This window comes from Anser brachyrhynchus (assembly GCF_964034855.1).
Source record: "Anser brachyrhynchus genome assembly, chromosome: 3".
NCBI classification, from domain to species: Eukaryota; Metazoa; Chordata; class Aves; order Anseriformes; family Anatidae; genus Anser; species Anser brachyrhynchus.
The window spans coordinates 43,966,986-43,990,268 of NC_137696.1; the positions used below are offsets into that span (position 1 = coordinate 43,966,986).

Consider the following 23,283-nt stretch of genomic DNA (forward strand, 5'->3'; position numbering starts at 1 on the left):
TTTTATTTTTTTTCTTCTGCATTTTTCCCTTTTGTATTAGAAGTTTTTGCTATTGCTACTGCACTTGTTAACACGCATAAAGTTAAAAACAAGCAGAGGACATATTGTATCCTTATAACTAATTGATCAGGAAGAGAACTGACAACTATGTTCTGGGCAACATAGCTACAATTTCAAATGATTGTTATATTTCTTGTGTTTGAAGGTATTTAAGACACATGCTTAGCATGCAATTATATACTAATACATTGGGTGTTAATCATAGACTACTAAATACAGTTTACTGGAATCTTGTGGGATCTCAAATTTAAGCACAAAGGAAAAATAGGAAAAAAATCTGAGCTTTAAAGGAAAAATATGCAAGAAGTGCTTGTTTGGCATTTCTCAAGTTTGGCTGTATCATGCCGCCAAATGCATGTGTATTTCCAATGGAAACATAACACTAGATAGGATGAATGAGGGAGATTCGTGGTACAGTGAACATAAAAAGCAAGCAAAATATCTGGATTAAGTGTTTTGCATAGTTAATAAGTGATTATAAGGGATAGGCATCAGTAAAGTGTTGCGTGAAACCAGAGAAACCATGAGAAGAGGACTAATTTTCATACTAATAACAGAAAAATGGCACTGAATTTAAAGAGAACATTTCTTACAATTCTTACAGTTCTAGCCTAGACTGGGTAAATTAGCTGGAAGTTCTGTTAGTAATTAGAATTAAAGAAAAAAAGAAAAACAACAAAAACACAAACAGAACATAAAAAGAACAAGAAATCAAACTACCCTACTTTACAGCACTACTAGAAACACGTACTAGAGTTCAGTACAAATACGCTCTGCTCCTTCCACACTGTAAAAATATTTAAACAGCAGCCAGGATTTTGGAGTTTGTCTTATTAAACCCAACTCAAAGTCAGAAGCAAACAAATGCAATTCTACCAGCAGACACTTAACAATATCATCACCATCATCAAAATCTATTTAGCTCATAGTGAGGTAGTCTAAGATCTTCCATTCAATGACATCTGATCACACATGCACAAAAAAGTCACTAAATGTTCTAGATTAGTTTAAAAAATCCAAAATTTTCAAGTTTCCAAAACAATCTTTCAAAGATCATTTTTGCAGACAATATTTCACCTATGTTTTTTTAACACCAAAAATCAACCAACCAAAAAAACCCATCAACCTTTAGAACATTAGGCCAGGTTTCAAATTATTTTAAGCATTTTAATTAAACACAGTGTGGAATAAAACTTGAAATCATAAACTTATTAATTGAATTCATAGCTATCACAATTGTTTTCCCTTCTGTTCCTGTAATATTTTGAAATTTGTCTAAGCTGTTAGAAAAATAAAACACAATAGCATGCAAACCAAGGAATATCAGATTGAATACCACACTACGTTGAAATATTCTCCCTCCTTCTGGGTACTTTTCTAGGTCAGTAAAAACAAATAAATAAAATTCCCTACAATTCTTCTGCAATTCACATATTTTGCATTAACTCTACTTCCACCAGATATCCTTTATATGTAATAAAGAAGATATTTAGAAAAATGCTTATGAAGACAGTTTCCTGGTACCACAAATAGTCAGAGTGGGGGAAAGTTTGACTAGCTTTCAAATTCACAGAAATAAAAAAAAAAAGTGCTTGTGTTGTACTGAGAAAGATAAGTAAATTTTCATGTAATTATACATTAAACAGAGTAAAAACTCAAGAAGACTACTCAAGTCCTGGGCTAGAGGACCAAACACTGATCCATTATTTTACTGTATCTATTCTCATGCATCTTGAATCTTAATGTATATAAAAGCAAATATATCAAGTGCCTATTTTGCTAATGCAGCTTTTTATTTCAACATTTTAATTTTTGAAAGCACTTCCTCATTAGACTATTCAAACTGTAGCAGATAAGCAAGCAAACTATGAAACACCCTCTCTCAATCCTTACTCATCTAACAAACAAGTAAAAATAGTACATACGTAAAGGTGAAGCTAAATATTTGGGTCTGTGATTTTATAACTTCTCTCACAGACTCTATGGCTAGATCACTCAGAAAACTCTGCATGGAGTTACCAATGCCAGAAATGTTTCTGTTGAGATTTCAGCTCTATTTTTCCTATTCCCAACACACGAATTTCTTTCCTGTTCCTCAACACCTTTTCTGCGTGCCTATTTTATGTTAAACAAAAAGCAACAAACCATTTTTAACACAAGGATCTTCCAACCATTTCCAAAAGTCATCCCATCAGATAAAATTTCTCTTACATTTTTTCAATCACTTCTGAACAGCTAGGAAGTAAAAACACTACTAAATTCTCCTTTACAAAAACTATTGTTTTTAAAAAGCAGCTATTGAAGGAGGAATATACAAAATCTGCACATAGCTGCTAGATGATCATGTGTACTTAATATTGCAGTAGGATAAAGGTTAAGCATAATATTGTTTGACCCCTTCAACTACTGACATTCATGCCATGTTATTGTTAGTGTTGCATGTTAAGCAAGCAAATTTTCAATGAACTTGTGTTGGCTTTACCACAGAGACAGATGTTAGGCGGACTACTTTGTTCATAAGGTTCTCATTATTAACTGAAACCAAGTTGAATATTTGACTGAAGGAAAGGACCATATCATTGTTTTCAGATTTTGCTCTATGACTTAACTGAACTACATCTGCCAGCTTTGGAAATACCAAGTACTTCTTGGCGCCAGTACTGGCGCCTTGCTCTTAAGTGCTTCAGCTTGAGGAAGTCTAGTAACCATCAAAACAGTTTAATAAAAACTTAAAGTTGTGATTAAGAGTTACTCATTAGCTGACAGAGTGCACTGAAATTTGCTTCTATTTATGAATAATTTCACAAAATAAGCAAATCATAGTAAACTGAATGCATGGCTGTAAATACGTAGCCTAGAAAGTTCACAAGATGTTTTTGTGATTTATGAAGTCTGTGTTATACTTGAAACCACATTTATTTAATAGATAGGCTGGCACTTCACAGGACAGTTCAGTCTGCTTCAAATCTATCCAAAGCCTTTGGGAAACATAAAGGATGGTCTGAATATAAATACAATTCCACTTTTCACCTTTTATGCTAAGAGACAGTAGTGCAAAATGTGAGAAGTATTACAGTCCTTCCAAAAAATCTCCCATTATAAACAGCTGTTGAAGATGAAACAACTCCAGTTTGTGCTAACCCAAATACAAGAACTATTTTAGACAGCAAAACAATTAAATGTTACAATTCACTTTTCTGGATATACCTTTGGGATCTTTGAATTAGAAACAAACTTTCTTCCACAGAAAGACCAAAATCAGAGTCTAGATTTCACACCACTCAGGTAGTTGATGCCCAAAACTATGGGTGGCAATTCTGCAAATAATCAGTCAATACTTGTTTTCTATACAGAAAAATAGAATACGTTACAACAAGGGGGAAAATAAATGACATCTGATATTTTCAGAAAAATAAAGTGTGAAAAGACCCTCTTGATTTTTATCTATCAAAAGATAAATATAAGCATTTCCATATTATTAACGATGCAATCTAAGCTAGAATCAACAATAATTATTTCACTTACCATGCTGAATGTCCCTCATGTCTAAATGAAGGCTAGACATTAATATTCCAACAGCTTGAGATCTTTTGTTACTTAACAACTTGACAACCTGCCAAAAGAAACCCGTCTATTAGTATCCACCTGCATTAAAACGTTACAAGATATTTTGCATTACTAATAACAAACCAAAAGTGAGTATTTTTATAATTTTTAAGTGTTCCAGCTGCACAAATCCATCACAAGTGTAAATGTCATCTAGCTGAATTTTAATCTTAAAAGAGTCACTATAAAATTTCCCCTAGACTTCATTCTTCATTAGGATGCACACTTTCAACTTCACACTGATGTTACTAAGTGTATGAAACAGGCTGTCATATAAAAAAAATCCAACTGTGTCTATCTTGGAAATGCTTTGGTTTCCAAAACCACACAATAATTTCCATCTTTGATGTAAGCTAAAACTGTGAGAATTTGTATTTTATTTGAAAGTTTGACGTAGTAGGCGCCAATATGAATTTTATTTAAAAAGCAAAATAACCACGTACATATTGGTACTTTCTTTGATCACTTTTAGGGAATACAAAAGGTCTCAAAGCTTTTTATTTTTATTTTTTAAATAACAGAAAAAAAGCCCTCAAAACATCTTGCTCTAGGGAGTTAAAATTAGCCACTGAAAAATTTTTCTTGTACATATTTGCTTTGCAAGCATAAAAGCAACAAGTAATTCACAGCTTAGAATCCTGTGGAAGACAGTCTATTTGAATTCTGTAAATTTTATATCACTAGTATGAGAAGCAAGTAATGCCAGAAAAGGATCCTTATCTGTAAAACAATGTGAATTTAGATAAAGACATTTTCAATGTAGGGCTATAACCATTACATAGATGAAAGAGGTTAATATTTAATCAACTCATTTTGCTGAGTTTTACATTGTACTAAACATGCTGAAGAAAAAAATCTTTGTCAATTATTTGGAGGAAAGGCAAAAAAACAATTTGATCTGTAAATTCAAGTTATTTTTACATTTCAGTCATGTGGTACATACATGTTTTTTCAAGTTACATAATTTCTATATAAGCATTGAGATGCTGTATCACCTACAGACCCACTGGAAAAATAATTTAGTAATCAATTAGAAGAAATCAGATTACGTAAAAAAAAAAAGATAGCCTGAGTAAAGAATGTCAAAATCCAATCCACATCTTAAAACGTATAAAAGTACCCACAAGATGTTTACCCTGTGGCCACCTTTGATTCAATCAAGTTTTCATACACAAGTTTGTAAGTTGATGTCTGAGCTGCAGCTGAAGAGAAGTAAAACCGTGACACAGAACTCTTCCACTAGGGACTGCCTAGAAAAGGAAGCTAAAGTCACAGTGCTTGCAGAATGGGTTTCCTAATAATGTGCCTGACTGGGCAACCTTGAACCTTCACAACCAGCAGTGTGTCAGGTATTTCATTTTCCTTTCCTCATAGATTCCTAACAGATTGCTGATTACAGCAAAGTGAAAATACTGCACCCTGCAAATGAACTGAAAAAAAACTTAAAATTAGGAATCAGGTAAGTCATAACTGTTGATCACATGGTTAAAGAAACAAATCCAAGGCACAGATATTGATGTCATCTGTCAGAAGTTAGCAAGTGCCTAGGCAATATCTAGCACACGTGATGTATTATTAGGAAATTAAAAATTGAAGTCAAATGGACTAAATCAAAATTTTACAGAATAGGATATGACACTCAGATTTTATGAATTCAAAAGGGAAAACTATCATAACTCAGAAAAGTATAACTAAGATGTCTTACACTAGCCTTCTACTAGGCTATAATTATTAAACGTTTCCTAAAAGGGACATAAATCTCATTTAAGCCCATAACTGAGATAAAGCTAGGACAAATAATATGAGAATTCCCTGTGAGAAGAAGCTATTATCAGTACCCATATACTACTATATTAGCTTCAAATTGTGAAAACACTTTTTCTACCACTCATCAGCAATCTAAATCTCAGAGCTACCAAGGTGAGGACTACAAATATAGCAAGGGAACCAAAACAAGATGAAAAAAAAGAGCCACAAAATAAAGCAACTAGGTGCTTATAATGCAGATTAGAACATGATTTCTTACAGGACCAGATTTAGAGGCCCAGTAAATGCCTTTGAGTCCCACTCTCTAACAGCAATTTGGTCTAAAAGTTAACAGAAAAAAAGAAGAGGCTTATTCTTAAAGTGAGCTGCTGAATAAGAGAATAATTATTTACCGACTGATCCATTCTGCGATCACAGAAAAAAAGTGATGTCCCTATGCACAATAGGTCACCCTTTCTACCAAAATTCTGTACTTCAAGGCTTCAAAAAGTACCAAAAAGTCAGGTGAATGGTGTGCAGAACAGCAACAGGTAAAGCATTTTTATATAGCAACTACAAATTTTGTCTGGCTTTATTTAAAATGTATGCTCTGTGTCAAGTCATCTTCATTCATTCATTTCCATTTTAGTAAATTGCATGAATATTATAGCTTTCCAATACAATGGCTGTAACAATAAAACACTAATTCAGAAAATATGAATATTAGCATAAGTGCCTAAAGCAATTCCCACTAAAAATAAAACAATAAAATAAATCAGCTGCACAGTCTAGGCCTACAGGCCACAGACTAGTGACGCCATTTAAAGGCAGAACACCAAAAGATTGATAAATCCAATCTCTACAAGATCTAAAGCCTCAGACACAATACACCACTCCTTTTTAGTCTGGGTCCTGGAACTTTGCGCTTTAAACAAATTTGAAAATAAATAAAAAGGAAGCTAGAGATGTTATCTGAAGCCTAAACTCTAGGACAAACTTTCTAATTGTTGAGTGGTCTTCATTGATAAGCAGTAAACAAACTACATGCCAAATTTGTTCCTGATTGTTTAACACAAGCAAAAACAGTTAAAAAGATACTTAGTGAAAGGTGATGCAAGACACGTTTGATGAGAACCCTGAAGCAAAAATACAAAGATCCCCTTTCCCCAGAATAATATTTAGTTAATGCATGGAATTCTGAAATGCCTCATTCTCTGGTTCCGATTTTGACTGCTAGCATTAAGCAAAAATTATCCCATGGTTCTCACTGGCTAAGAAAAACTACTGTAGAGTACAAAAAGTCATAAGCAGGAAACTCCCCTGTACAAATATTTGTAGCTTGCAACTTTTGCAGAGAGGATGCAGAAATACAGAAGTTCCAACCCAGATCTTAAGAAACTAGACCATGGCAGTAATGCAGAAATCAACTGACCAGGCATTGTTACAACAATTCTTTTCTATGGATTTCAGTGTATTTCAAATGTAAAATTTTACATTTGTAAAATATACAAAGAACTGGACCAATCACATCTTTCACATGGATATCCTTGGCTCCTTATAGATATAAACAGAATAATGTAACGCTCTTCTGAGTTTATTTTCCTTTAAGGTAAATCCAGAAGAGACTTCTGGCTAGTGATGGTGTGAGAGGAGAAACAGGCACTATGCCAAGTTGGTGCTGCAGGAGATCAAACATTTCTACTTACATATAAAATAACAACCATCCCTGACTATCTAACAGACAATCTGTGCTGATTGCATGTACTGATTTAACTGAACTTGATTTTTATCACTTCATTTGAAAAATTACTTAGATTGCTTAGATTCAGATGTACAGTAATAAGACAGAATCATTGTGTTCCTCAACCGGACTGAAACGTGCTTAAATTTCCCTCATTAAAAATAATCACAGTATTCTAATTTCAAGGACTGGAGTGGGGAATTGAGATAAATAGCCAAATTTAAATTATCTACATTAAAAATGCATCACAAGGAAATTATTTTTTTCATACCTAAAGCTCTTCTTTGACAGTTTGGCTCATTTCTGTGTACCACAATTGCAGTTACTCCTTCTTTCATCATCTAAAGGATTGGGGTACTTAAAAGTTTAGTTTCTAATTTTTTTTTTATCTCTTCTGTTTATAATTGTCAGAATATCTCCATGGGTTGATTAGTAACACAAGTGACAGCCTAAAATATAACCTCTTAAAGAATAGAAATCCAACAAGCTAAAATCTCATCAGAAATTGTGTATTAAAACTAGAATTTTCATGTATGGTCTGTAATGCACTCAGCATTTTTTTTATTGCAGGTGATCAGCCCAACTGCTATGAACAATCTTGTCACTGTGTACTCACATTAGGAATGCAACTACATCTTTTGATAATTTTTGCAAAAGACGTTGCATGCCCAATTTCTTTATTTCATAAGATATTACTAAATCAAATCAGGAAGACAAAAAAGGATAAAAAACAGGATAGGTGAGAAGATGGAGAAAAAAAAGAAAGCAGAAACGTGAGAAATCAATAGGCTATCTACTATATCTAATGGGAGATATTCCATGATCTTAAATACAAACAAAAAAACCCACTGGAGGAAAACCTTTAGTATTCTCACTTTTAAAGGGAGACATATGGTTACAGTCAAAATCTTGATATTATTTGCTGTACTCACTCCCAGTGAAACCTTTCAATTACAGCTGTCTGCTTTTCTTTAACAGCTTTTTGTTCTTGCTGTTTGTACTGGTCAGCACTAAGCAACAAAATATAGCCATAAGGAAAAACGTGCATTAAACTTTAAGTCATCAGCAGCAAAATCAACACTTCTCTCATCTAAAGCATTTTGATACCTTACAAACAACAACTAAAAGACAAAAACTTTTAAAAACTTGATTTTCAGGCTGACACCAAAAATCTGTTTAGCTTTTAATGTCAGTTAGGTTCTGATAGAAATACAGCTAAGTAAAATCTCCAATTTTTAGGTGAAACCCATTCAATCTATACATACATTTAATTCTGATGTAACCTGAGGTTGGTTTTTTTTTTTTTTGGATCAGATGTAAAATCTACTGCATTAAAAAGTTTTGCTTCTTACCTTCTTAGCACAATGAAGGTAGACAGAGGTGGGAGAAAAAATTCATATATCCATGCTCTATATCCGTGCTCTCTTCCTTTCTTCTTCCCTTGATGGCATCTAACACTACAATGTCCAGTGCACTGAGCCCTTGTACTGAGAGAATTAGAAATGCACCATGGTCCTCAGCCATTCAGGCTAAGATGGATAAGAACGTATTTGAAATGTATTTGAAAGATATAGAAGTACTGTGAATGGAAATGTGTGATCACCAGTCTCCTTTGAAAGATGTCTGTAACTAAGATGGTTCAACTTGACAGTTTTAGGTACACTGAGAGTTGTACACAGGCCAGGCTGGCAGCTATTTCTGCTGGGATTCAAGGTCTGGGTTATGCTTTTTAGATGTGCAGCTTTCAAACTCACAGAACAGCCACAGCTCGCTCACTTCAACACAAAGCCTATTTTACCCTTTACTTCAACAAACTTTCATTATGACCTTCCCCTACATAGATCTTCCAATTCACAGAGGAACACAATGAGACACTCTACATTGCACCTCTGGTTAAGAAATGGACATAGCCCTTCTTGTTCATGCAGAATACGTAAGCTTTTAAGCAGCAGCAGCTAAAACAAGTGAATAGGTCAGCAGAACATTTCAGATGAGGATACATATACAGAATAGAGAAACAAATCTGTGATCTAAATAAAAGAAAGCAGTAATAGGAAACAAGAATAAGAAATGCATGTAGTTAGAAAAGATCAACCTGAGAAGCCTGAACAGGCAGAGATTTGATACCTGACTGCATCCATGTAAAACTGTGCTTGCAAAAGAATTTTGAAGATAATGCAATAACAAGAAAAAAAATCATATAGCAATAACATATCCAACAAGCCATATAAAGAAGAAAAGCAGAGGTAAAAAAAAGATATCGCATTCACGGAGTATCTCAAAAAATCAGTCTTACAAGCAAAAGAAATGAGATATTCAATTTCATAAATAACATCATTACATAATTATGTATAAATAAAAAGCGATGTATTAGACAAGTCTTCCATAATTCCTGTCTGTCAGGGCAGTAGAACCCCAACTGTGTCTGGAGAATGCACAAAATCACAAGAAACAGTTGTGCCAGTGACACTGACCAACAAATGTGGATAAGAAAGCTCCCTAAGACAGTGCCTCACCTATTTGCAGAGAAAACTAATCCTCCTTTTCAAAAAAAAAAATTCTCCCTTAATGCCTTCCTTGTTAATGAATAAACATGAATAATCTTTTATCTGTTAATTCAATATGGCATTTACTGTATTTACCAATTTATACTTATTTTATGTGGCATTTTATTCCTAGGGGTATTCTATTACCACCGCTTCTTTGTGTTCAAAAATGCTGAAATCATTAACAAAACACTTTTATTGATACATCTTGTTTGCATCTAAGGCTTTTGAAACAGAATGAAACTTAAGTAACCTATTATTTATTTTCTGGGGTGGAAGTAGGAGATTAAAATCTTAATGTCAATAGATTAATAGTGGACTTTCCATATGAGAATATCTTTAACATTTTTCTTTCATTTCCATGATAAATTATAAACATATGGTCTGTACTTGAAAAGTTCACTGGATTTAAGTGTATATTATTTTTCAGAAATACAGTTAAAAAATCATCAGGAAGGCTTCTAAGATGACGGTTCAAAAGTTAGGAAAGAAATCTGTGCAACTCAATTCAGTCCCTTCTGTCTACCTGTTATGCTGACAGCGATATCAAGATTTTCTTATCATATGCTACTTTTCTACTATCTATTTGGTGCACACTAGCCAATATTCTCCATGTAATTAAGTTTTTAATATTGCATTTACCATCATTCTTTAGTATTTGGCCTTAATCAAGAGATAACCCTTTTTCTTCCCACTTCTCTGATTAATTTTTTTAACTACCGATAAAAGCAATGTTACTCTGGTATCAGCTTTATTCACTAAGTAACCAGGGTTCATCCTTAAGAACTCTGCTCATTCCACAGCCTGCTGCAGGTATGGAATACAGCCTATGAAAAATTCTATCCAGACAGGTAACTAAGATTGATACCCTAACTACATGGCATGGCTGAACAAGACACTCCAAAAGCAAGTTTTCATCCTTTACTTGGTTAAACAGTGTAGTCTTGATGAGGTACACTATTTGCTGATGGGAACACCCACATCAAGAATACTTATGTTCATAATAGGTTTTTGAGAGAAATTACTTTAGATGGAATAAGAGGTGACATAGAATCATACCTACCGTGCTCTATATTCACGTCTGTCAGATCTCCTCTATTCTTCAGTCCCCCCTCAGTTATTCATCTTAATCTCCCCCCTCAGTCCCTGTTTTCCAATCTACTACTACAAGGTTAGGAAAAAATCTTCAGAATTATATCTGAAATCTCTTCCAAGCTACACGAACTGAGATTTCATAAAACTTGAAGAGTGGTGAAATTTGAGCAATCCTTTACAGAACTTACAGAAGACATGTAGCTGATAACATTTTTACATATTTCAAGTCTATAGAGCTATGTGGACATGAGCAAAACCAGGCTGTTTTCTTTTTTTTTTAAAAAAAAAACAAAAAACTTTGGAAAAATGAAGGAGACACTCAATGTGGGAAAAAAAAAATTGCAGCTCAAGAGCTAACTTTTGGCAAAGTTATAACTTCTAATGAAAGCCATATCGCTTTAATAGGTAGCGATGGCAGCTCCACCTATAATATAGCCCATAAAGGGCTTTCTTTGAAGATTAAGTACGCATTCTCGTTTAGTGAGCCTGCACACATTTACAGCAGCTGAGAATTTGACATACATGTATTATAAAAGGAAAATATATCACAGCTTTTGTCATAGCACCAAATAAGAGACAGTAAGAATAAAATCAGCTACATCCACAAATAAATATTAACCCTTCATTTTTCGTCTTCCTTTATGGTTCTGGAATGGATTTTAATACATCCTTCACCCAATGCAAGATGGAACATTCCTTTTTTTTTTAAATAAGAATTATTGATTTATATTGTCTTAAGATATTTGCAGATGATCATACCAAGGACAAAATAGAAACAATATTTCGCAAGGGTGAAAAAGCAAACAATATAGGTAAAATTACCACTTTAAAACGGATTACCATTTTACAAATAATTACATCATGTATATCTACATACACACACACAAGCGTGTATACTGTCATATATAATAAATAACTGCAAGCAGAACAGCAGTGTTCTTCAGAATATTTCACCTACTAAAACATCCTAAAATTACCAAATCTTCCTTCAGATTACCTAGAACATTTCTTCTCCTGTCCCCGTGCCTCCCTCCCCCATGGCCTCTTCTGTAAATACATTTTTATTTCAGCTTACTATAAAAATATCGTGTTATTAAAATCAGATGTTTACATAGAGTACCAAATATTTTATACATTTGAAAGTTATTTGGGCTTTTTTTTTTTTCTGAAAACTATTTCCAGTTTAGCTAGAATTTTACATTCAATACGTATAAGCAATGCATCCACTTAGCATACCCACATATTGACATAAGAAACAATTGCCAAACTAGAACTTTTCTGGTAAGAAGTACAGTAAGCTTTGTGGACCCCAGCTCTGTTCGGTGCAGTGCTCTTCTGCAGCTCAACAGGTGACAGAACACATCTGCTTTGTATAACACTTCCCTGTAAAAATCACTACAGAAACACCATTTGTAAGATCTTTACAACACCCATAACTATCATAGAATCCATGTAAGTCAGTAACCACTTAAGCAGCACTTGGTGCTTTCTATAAAAACATACTTGTGGAATTACAACCATGCTTTCCCCCCCAGAAAACTGTTTCTTCTGCTAAACATGGATGGAGTTCATTATCTCAGTGTTTATTGCAGTATAAATGAAGAGAATTTCAGAAATGAAGACCTGCATTCCAAACTACTGAGAGTGCATACATAGAATATATTCTTGAAGTTGTTCTACTTCAATTTTCTCACATCAATGTTATGAAAAGCACAAACTGTATTCACCCACAAGAAAATTGAACTTTGACATCTGCAACAGATGCTAGTTCTAACTGTAGTTCTAATGAAAGCTTGTGATGCCTTTTTGTGCTAGAAACAGCACATTTGGTTATCTATCCAGTTGATCTTTTTACCCAGATACTATCATGCAACAAATTGGACTTCTCCATTAGGCAATTTCTCTCTCATTTGGTGAGCATTTATTTGATCAACAGATGAAGAGAAACACATGGAAGACTTTTTTTGTCAATTTAGGTAGCCCACAGGAATGTACGGTCCAGGTTATGGCAACTACTTAGATTGCCTTAAACTTCTGCATTGAAATTTCTGTCATAAACAACTTGTTCTTTTCAAAAAAGTTTAGAACAGTCATTTTCACTTAGTTTTATCTGCGTTTTTTTATTGACAGTGTATTTTTTTCATTTCATTAAAAGAAAAAAGTGCTAGTATTAAAATAAACATGTAATGTTTATTCATAATTTCTATCTTTACCACTTATGCCACAGAATTAAACAGTCATAATTTCTATTATGTTTAGAGATTTGAATCACCAAACCTCATGAAATGTGAATAAATTGACAGTTTATAGACAAAGCATCATGTACTTTTGCACTTCCCTCCAATGCTTTTTTTTTTTCTTTTAAGTTTAAAGAGCTATCATTGATTTAATTAAGAATGACCAAGAAAAGAGACTTTTACTGGGGGGAAGAGCAAAGGTCTTGCACTTGGGAGATTTGTTGCAGGACAGCGAGATAGAAGCTGTAACGTGCTACCTTTACCATAGAGGTTACTCCATTACCTTTATTCCCATCCCAGTTAGCAGAATCTAGTGTAGTACACAGATACATTATGCGTGGCTGTGCTATCCTGCCCATCCATCAAGATGAAGGTTTTATCCAGCACACTAGGATAATCATCTGAACTTCACTACCAGTTCTAATGCCTGCAGCAGGTTGCCAGCACAGTAAAGAGCACCTGCATGTTTATACTGCTGACCAAAGGGTGTATGTGAGGGATAATATCTCCAGAGCCACTAGGTGTGGAGATCATATTCAAACATAAGATGTACTGCACAACTGCTTGGGGATTCCGAAGACTACCACTGCATATTTGGTGTGGGGAAAAATAAAACAAAAATCATGTAAATTGTTAAAACGCATGGAAAAAATTATAGAAAGAACAGCTTAGTCTTGAACTGATTTCAGAAAAGTGAAGATGTGAAAACAATAATTTTAACCACCGTTTAAGATTTTAGAAAAAAATCTCCTCCATAGCCTGAAATTTTAATTGTGAATTACTGATCATATCACCACGACTTGGTTGTGACATGGATACCAAGATTAGAGCCCTCTACTTAGTCAAATAAAAATTTAGATTCACTTATTTTACCACGGGGTTTGGCTTTCACATTTAAAATATTTCTATTTTTATTTTTTTGTATATCTTTCAAAAATGGCTTAATATTAGACTTTCCTGTGTTTTGCATTTTTGTATGCCTAAACATCATATTCACTATATATAAACACACTCATACAAACAACTGTTATGATTGGTGCAACATCAGGACTTAGATTCTTAAACATTTTCCTCTGAAATCATGGTAATTTGTATGCAACCCTTTCATTATTTAATTTATAAAATTATTCAGAATAATTTATACACTGCACATGTGTAGTCGATTTCAAAGCATCATATTTGCACCACCTATTTTTTTGATAATTTTAAAGTAGATAATTTTAAAGCAGATAAAGATTTTTAAAGAACGAACACATACTTGAAAGTAATTAATAAAAAATAAATCCTTAGTTAACAGACATAAGCTTAGAAATGCATCCTACATTCTCTCCCTTTATTTCTCTTTATATACATATGTTAACAATTTCAATCCATGTAAAATGTATCTCAGCTGCATGCAAAATTCTGTCATCATGTAAAAGCCAGCCTAGAAAAGATCTGAAATTAAATGAGTACTCACTTGTTTAGTCTTTGTTTTTGTAATGGTGTCCGAAATAGGTTTCTTCCTCTCTTTAACAGCTGTTTTAGAAAACAGTTCTTCAAACTCATGATAATCTATGGAAGGTTCTTCAATTTTTTCCCACACAAGTGAAGCACTAGAATCTCTAAAGTTAAGCAAAAGACCTATGTAGGGCAGTGTCAAACTAAATAAAGTCATAAATGGTGGAATGAAGAAAATAAAATAGCAGCAATTTACAAGTTGTTGCCTAACTTCTACTAGCAACATTTTGATAAGACATACTGTTGATTCTCCCCATGCTTCATTTTCTTTTTTGTTCACCAAAAAAAGGTCAGACTCATTTATGTTCACCCATTTTACATACACAGGAATATAAACAGGCTGTACATAGGTTATAAAGTATACAGACAAGCACACAGAGAAATAGAAGTGGACAGTTATCTGCAGATCACCTTTGTGACAGTGGCAAGGAGAACTTGAAAAGAAAGAAGATGTTCATCATTAAGGAATAACAGCAGGAGGATTGTACAGTCAATACTCAGAGACAATAGAAAGATTAATAAGGAAACATCTTTTCATGACTAGGAGTAATACTTTACAAACAAACAAAACTCACCAACAACCAAACCCACATATTACAGTGTTATATCAACCAAAAGAGCTACAAAAGCAGCTTTATGCTGCCATGAAAAAAAATAAAAAACAATAAGCTGCAGTTTGAATCTGACTGCTAAATATACAATGTGGAAAAAGAAGGGTTTCTAGGTCACCATACAAAGGAAACAAAAGGATAAAAACTGTTCAGTTTACATTCATTTGGAGGAAAGACACTACCAAAACTTGCTCTCTCTTGCTCAAGAGAGAGACCAAATTTGTCTTGAAAGTTGAGGGATGCACAAGTACAACTCTTTAGAAAATAATTCATGGAAACTTAGTGGCATACAACCACCTTAGGATTTCTGATTAACATGTGGTATGTAACTCCAAAGGACAGCTGAAAACTGCCTTCAAAGAGCTTTCATGTGTAAATAATGTTACTCGGAATTTCTGCACTTATAAATAGAACGGGTACCCTGTTTAAATACCCAACTAAAAATAAAATTCTGCTTGCCCTGAGGCTCCCAAAGGCCTGCACAGTGGTAAATAAATCCTTTTGCTTGTAACTTATGACACCACCAGGACAGTCTTAAAGTGAAAAGAACACCCTCTCCACAACTATATAATTTACCTTTTACTGTGGAGCTGAATTCTTGTCCAGTAAAGAGGCTTCATTGGTCGAGAAGGTTCTATCACATGTTTTCTGCTCCCCTTCTCCTGATTCATCCCCATTGCAAATAAACCAGATGGTAAAGGAGGAGGAAGAAATCCTCCGACTTGTGGGACTGATGGATAGGCACTGCCTTGGACTGGTGGTGGAAGTGGTGGTGCTTCTCCAGGCAAAGGTGGTGGGGCTAGAGGTGGCATTCCCAAACCAGGTAAAGGAGGTGGTGGTGGGACACCTGCACCAGGCAGAGGTGGCGGAGGGGGTGGTGGAGGGGCACCAGGCAGAGGTGGCGGAGGGGGTGGTGGAGGGGCACCAGGCAGAGGTGGCGGAGGGGGTGGTGGAGGGGCACCAGGCAGAGGTGGCGGAGGGGGTGGTGGAGGGGCACCAGGCAGAGGTGGCGGAGGGGGTGGTGGAGGGGCACCAGGCAGAGGTGGCGGAGGGGGTGGTGGAGGGGCACCAGGCAGAGGTGGCGGAGGGGGTGGTGGAGGGGCACTCGCACCAGGCAGAGGTGGCCGAGGGGGTGGTGGAGGGGGTGGTGGAGGGGCACCCGCACCAGGCAGAGTTGGTGGCAGAGGAGGAGGGGCTGGGATGTCCCCTCTGGGTAGAGGTGGAGGAAGCAGTGGAACTCCTGCTCCAGGCAGAGGTGGCGCTGTGGGTAGTGTTGACATTCCCAGGCCAGGCAGAGGAGGTGGTGGGGGAGGGATAGCAGTCCCAGGTAAAGGTGGTGGTGGTGGAGGAGGAGGAAGGATGCCCCAACTGGGAGGAGGGAGTGGGACTCCTGCTCCCAGCAGAGGTGGTGGTGGTAGGACTCCAGTACATGGAAGAGGGGGAGCTGGAGGACACACTGCTATCTCCCCACTTGGCAGAGGTGGAGGAGGAGGAGGCAGCAGCTGTGGGGGTGGTATCATGATGTTTGGCAAAGAGTGGTCCAGGTGTGGCATTGTTGAGCCAGCAAGAGGCGGAGGAAGTCCTGAGCCAGGCAGAGGTGGTGGGGGTGGTACTCCTGCCAGAGGCATGGGAGCAGTGATGGAAGGGCCATGCACTCCAGTTACAGGAGCAGCAAGTTCAGTGCCTGATAGTGATGTGGGAATGCTACATGTGGGCTCTGGGGGCAAAGAAAGGGGATGTTCACTACAAGTCACATTTCCAGTACTTAGAGGCTGATGAGGAGATGAAAATTCAGTCTCTCCTTCAAATGCAAGGGACAAATTAACTTTGGGTCCTGGAAGAGGCGACTGTGATGTAGTCTGTACTGATTGGCTTCCATCCAGTGGCACTGAGATTAGCTTCGGAGACAGAATTAAGGAGATTTCAGAACAAAACGTGGGCTGTAATTCTAGAGCTGGCAAGTTCTCTGTTGGCCCTGCACTTTTGCCCCCTTCCAAGTGCAGTGGTGAGGCGGGGAGTGGCAGTGCATTGGCTGAAGGCATTCTGTGCGTTAAATAATCTTCTGTTGGTGATGTTTGTACAGATCTTGCTTGTGACACTGTTCTGGGCACATACTCCTCTCCATTTGTTTGAAGATTCACAATACTGAGTTCCCTGCAGGCAGTGTGTGCATGCTCATTTTCCTGCTCCCTTCCAGCAGTCTGTACTTCTGTAGCAGGGAACTGTTTCTCTAGTTCTGCAATTTTGGTCCTCAGATCCTCAATAGTTTGCTCAAGCTGTTGGATGACACTGGCACGCTCCTCCGATTTCACCTCAAAATCATCCTTTAAGAGAAAATAAACATGCAATAAACACAAACCAGATAACATTTGTCACTATATAAAAAATAAAATTTACATCAAGAACATTGGTATTCCAGAGCTTCAGAAAAAGCCAGTTATGACAAGCCTTTAAAAACAGATATTTTGGCTAGCTGCATCTTACAACGGATGAAGACATTTTAGGAAAATGACTTGCTTCAGCATGAAACTACCATCATCAGCAAGAATACATTTTGGACTGTGATTACACTTAGCAAAAACAAAAATCCGGAGCAATCCCTCTCCCCACATACCATGACTAAAAAAACAATCAAACATTGAATATTAGTACTAAGAGTGTGTGTACACGGGGATACACAACTATGATGGTGGGAAGGGCACTGCAATACTTAAATTCGGTTAACTGAAAATATATAAGTGTTTCTTCAAAGGCATGGACTGTGCATAACAGACTCAACATATGACTGACTACTAGATTTCAATATATATACATTAATGATAAAATATAGATTAGGCATGCAGAACCTCTTGAAAGCAGCTAGTCTCAGAACAGGGTAACAATGCTTTTCTCCAGCCAGATGCTTAGCTAGGAAAGTAGTAAGACAAAATTAGGTGAGAACTTTCCTCCCACCTAAAATTTGAAACTTCTCTGCTAAGTAACAAACTGTGAACGAGTAACGTCAGAAACGCTTTCTGTCTGGAATGGTTATTCTGTAATTGACAGCTTCCACATTTTTCATATCTTTCTCTGAAATACCTGATCCTGCCTACTGTAGACTGAGTAGAGGAAGCATAAACCTTAAACAGCACAGTAATTCCTACATTCTTAAATAAATATCAGTTAAAAAATAAATAAATTCAATCAGTATGTTCTTTATCAGAAAGGTAGCAAAAGAAGCAACTTAGACCAGAAATTGCCACTAGCGTTTATTTAGGAAAGTTGGTCAGGATATAGAAGGGAAGTGACATTACAATACAAAGTCTTCTAATAAAGAACTTTTTTTTTCTAGTTACACCCATTTATTTTTTACTGTTCAATTTTTATTATTATTTTTTTTTTAATTTGGAGCATAGGTCACCATCATCATCAGTTCAAGCATTTATATTGTTTTTCATGAAACAGGTTTTCCAAATTTTTATGTCAAAACAGTTTAGTGCTTTTTTCCTCCTTTTACAAAACCAAACTTCATGGATGAGACTATAGGCTTACTTTACGGGGAATCATTCAAATATTCAGATTTCACAGGTCTTGTAGAGAAGCCTACAAATAAACATACAATACCTGGTATACTAATTGCCTTGATTTGTTTCAGGAAGATGATGTTTTTCATCTCATCCTTTGACACATGAAACATTTAAAAGTCAATTTTCTTTCTGGTAAATGAAGTTGTAACTTCCAGCTGGGGACTATTAATAAAATATATGTTCATTAATACTTAAAAAATTGTTTCTGGACAGAATTGGTTTTTAAAAATAAAATTTCAATTTCACATTTATCTTAGTTTTCCAGCTGTCTTCAGGCAATCCCAAAAGTTTTTTATTTTTTTTTTTTAAAAGTATCTACTAGACTAAACCAGTTATTGTGTGATTCTGAAGCCACTTTATCAAAACTTACTGTCCCCTCTGTTACTGAACTTTCTGGAATCATAGTTTGCACTGAAAGTTACAGATTACAACTAGTTCTCCCTACCAAACTTTGAATAGAAATGTAAACCAGAGAAGAACATCCAAAAAGGCTTTTGATGAATAGTGAAGGAATGAACACAGCAGACATTAGCAAACAATATTATAACAAGGAAAAAAGGCTGAGAAAGACATTTCCGTTACAGAGTGCTCATGGTGCACTCAGCCTCTGTTAATAGCTCACTATTTTGTAGAAGCAACTCTTTTCTTGAAGAAATTCATTATGAAGGAAAAAGCAAATATACTACTATCCTTTTGTTTCACCTTCTATTATCCCCCCCCACCAGTCACCTGCAAATACAGCACTAAGACCTATCAGTTCTTCAACAGGCAACATTATCAAAGGAAATTTGTTTCTAGGATTACTAAGGCTAAATGGTAGTTTTCAGTTGAGAACAACTCCAGTTTCCCCAGACAGTAATTCTCAAGCTCCCATTTTAAACTGTAAGAACAATCTACCAACAATTTTGTGACAGATACAGCTTCCAAATTTATCTGAAGTGGACAATTACTTTCTGCTGTAAACAAAGCATAGCCAACAGGATTAGACAATAATAAATGGTTCTGAAGAGTTACCTTAATGAAGGGTGATCTCAGAAGAGTTCACTGTTTTAAAAAATCATTTATTCAGGAGATTGGATTCGTTTTTTCGCAAGAACAAAAGGTAATCCTTGAATTCTGAAATGCTACCTGAACTACAGGAAAAATCTAGGATTTAATGTTTTACAAGAAAATGTACTCTTGTATACCAAACTTCTTTTGAGAAAAGAGGTATTTTTATAGTTAAAAAAAAAGGCTATGTAGTGGTATGATTAAGCAATTGAAGACAAGAAAAAAGTCTTGATGAACTAAAGTAACTTTTGACTCCATGCTTTAAAACACTATTTTTCCACTGTCCTTGTGAGACGGTATTTCAAACAACTTGGCAAATTTAGCATTATGTTGTTTCATAAGAGTCACCAATACATCCAGGTTTTCAGAGACAGCATGTTATAAACACAAAACTTTGCTATGAATGCTGAGAAACTTATCCAGAAAGAACTGCATACTGCATTGAACCAAAATTCACTTGGTTCAAAAACAATATCCATATTTATATGCTTCAGTAATTATTTTAGGTGGAAAAAGTTATTTTATGCTTTGCCTTTTAAGATGCCCTCAGATTAGATTCATTAGATTTCTGCCTTTCCTCCAGCAAGTTTTAAATCTTTCTCCAAAGTTTTTTCTTTTTTTTTTTAAAGCCCTTGGAAATGGTTGTATCAAATAAACATAAGCCATTGCAAGTTTCCACTATCCTCAACAAGAAAGGAAATGTAAAAGACAAACAAAACCAAAAAAAACCATGAGTGATCAGAAATGAAAATTAGACAGTTCTCTTAGAAGAACAAGCAAGGGAGGACTTAATTCTCAATATACAAGCTGTTGATAAGAACCAGAATATTGAATGAAAAAATGCACATCATGAAAAGAAGGTTCACTTTTAATCCAAAGGACAATTCCACTGCAGAAACCTACGGGGTTTAAAAGAAATATGTGGGAACTCTGTCTTGCCTAGAGTTCTTACCCAGGACCCAGGTACTGTGGAACAGTCTTCTTTCTGTAAAGAAAGAAAGAAAGGTGGAAGCTTAACCCTTGCTTTATCCAGGTGACTTGCGTGAAAGTTGTGAGTAGGGAAAAATATAAATATCCACAGGTGCATGGCTATAGCATGGTGCCCAGCATTTCTCAAACAAGTTGTACACATTCCATGTTCAATGAGTTGGATGCATCTGGGACTGCTTGCCTGATTGTGCTTGTGCTGTACTGATAGACTTGTCTGTGTACAGTATCCAACAGATCTGAAAATACTGTTTTACTGTGTAAAGGTTGTATATTTGAATCTGCACATGTACAAAAAGCCTGTACATTACATCCAACTCATTCCAATTTTGTTATGTTTTCCACATATGTGCATCAGATGTCCAGCATAAAAGCTGATCTATGTAGATAGAACATGTCCAGGATCTTCAAAACTTTAGAAGTTCAGATCACAGCTACCTCTTCTAGTGAGTCAGATTTTTTAAATGAGTGTCTGAAACCTACAAACCCTTCCATGACTAAACTTCCAGGCAAAAAAAAAAAATCTGTGAAAGTTACTCCTAGACTATATATGTATATATTGGTATTGGATAATATATATATTGAATATATAATATATATAAATTGCATTCAGTTATATACTTTATGAAAAGCCATAGTGTCTTTGCGGAAAAATAAACAGGTTGGCAATTCTTAATGGCAATTTCGGAATATTTGAAAAATAGGCACATTACAATTTAGTTTTAGAAGTTAATGCCTCATACTATTAGAAGTTGCATCAGTAATTGATCATTTTCAGCAATTTGTCAGTTAGTGTCATGAAATTTCCTCTCTGGCTGGAATTCATATTTAGATGATAGGTTGATACTATTTTTTTTCCTGGTTTTTGTCACTACTATTTGTTTCCTGAAAGACATTAACTGCGTTTCTACCTGACTGCAAGCATGCACATGAAATACCAGCACACACTTAAGCAGGACTAAGATGGAAAAGTCAAAGATCCCTTAGTTTCTTCCGGTAAGTCAGAACGTGGCACTAGCAGCACCACTTACATGGAAGGATACTCCTTCCAACCACCCAGTTAATAAAAGGTTCCTTTCTATGCAAATTAAAATTTTTTTGAGTGCATTTGCTCACAGAAGGGCACAAAGTAGTGTCACAGTAAACAAAAAATAACTCAAAAAATTGTATCTGCTTAGGTTTCTCTAAAGATAACTCATTTTCAAAGGTATTTCTTGCATCTGCAAACCAACCTTAAGGAAAGGAGACATAACACAAACAGGAATTCTCAGTGCTACAGCTATTGTCAAATGAGAAGTATTGATGGTCACTTGATTTGCATTCAAACAACTCAGCACCCATCTAATTTATTCTCTCATTTCACTTAAACCTCAAAATTCATTGCAACATTTTAGTTTTACAGTTGTAGAAATTGAGTCAAAAGCTGGCAAACATGCCAATGACTTCAGGGAAAACTGCTGAAGGAGTAGAATTAGTATTGGATACCAGTTTATTCCTTAGACTACTATAACAAAGCTCAACTTCAAGAAGTGTGTATTATACTGAAGGTGTGTTTATGGGGACAAAGAGTATATGTTTTCATAATGGTTTCAGCTATGCTCCATGTTTCTTTCCACAACCACTATGTAACATGATGCGCAGCTCCCCAAAAGAGTATTGAACAAGCAAGCCCTGGAAAGCAAATGCAATGCTCTGCCCTTCCTGAATGGATAAACTTTAATCAGTGGATTTCAGCTAATCTCCCACACAGTGACACAAGTGACATACTGCAACCAGTGGATTATACCAGTTCACACTGTGATGGCATTGGGCCTATTTAACTCTTCCTAAACTAAAAAGACAGGACATGTCTAACAAGCTGAGAAGTTCTCATACCCTATCACAGACGTTAAAAAAAAACATTAAAAAATGCAGAAATCAATAACTGTTGCAATTCAAACAGTTCAATTAAGCAAAAGGATCAGTGGGGAGCAAAGATGTTACCAAAGATGTATGCATTACAAATGCCAACTTCTAAAGCTGGCGACCAGAAGAAAAGTTCCAAAGTTTCTTCTCAGACAATTTCTTACAGCTTCTGTTCCTGAGCAGTTATTTGAATGTCTTATCCCTGGACTAAGCACACGTCAGAGAAAAAGACTCCGTTTCTTTTCAGTTCCTGTTTTTAGTCGAGAAACATAAGATGCAACAAAGGTTGAAAAACTGCTGAATTTTCTCTCTGTAAAGTCATAAGGCTCTTAAGTGCGGTGAAATATGACCGTAGGTTATCCCCAAGTTCTGCTACAATAGGAACCTCAAAAGAGATTTTGTAGACTAAAGACAAAACAAGATAAAATAAAATCTCACAGAACCACTGACTACCCTAGAAGCTACACAGCAGTGAAGTATAACTGCTGTCTTCTTACATAATAATATTTTTAGTCAGCACAAATAGCATTTTTCCGCCTGACTGCCCAGGAACTTTTGGTTCTGCTTTATTTAAAATGAAATAGAAAATAAAACAAAAACTACATTAACACAATAAAAAACCTCAAACCTTGA

The 23,283-nt window shown here is 35.7% G+C and overlaps 1 protein-coding gene across 7 annotated transcripts in view; it reads right to left on the bottom strand.

The window, feature by feature from the left end:
- The window catches only part of FMN2 (formin 2), a 188,465-nt gene that overhangs the window by 95,679 nt on the left and 69,503 nt on the right, over positions 1 to 23,283 (bottom strand). For 5 of the 7 annotated variants that reach the window (XM_080585106.1, XM_080585107.1, XM_080585105.1 and 2 more), the window contains 4 exons: positions 20,711 to 20,743; positions 15,719 to 17,466; positions 14,491 to 14,635; positions 3,586 to 3,673 (listed from right to left, as the gene is read on the bottom strand). In XM_080585106.1, coding sequence (XP_080441232.1) covers positions 3,586 to 3,673; positions 14,491 to 14,635; positions 15,719 to 17,466; positions 20,711 to 20,743 — 2,014 coding nt within the window. Of the gene's footprint in view, positions 1 to 3,061; positions 3,378 to 3,585; positions 3,674 to 14,490; positions 14,636 to 15,718; positions 17,467 to 20,710; positions 20,744 to 23,283 lie in introns of those variants that run through there. The other 2 variants (XM_080585111.1, XM_080585108.1) reach the window with 2 other exon arrangements.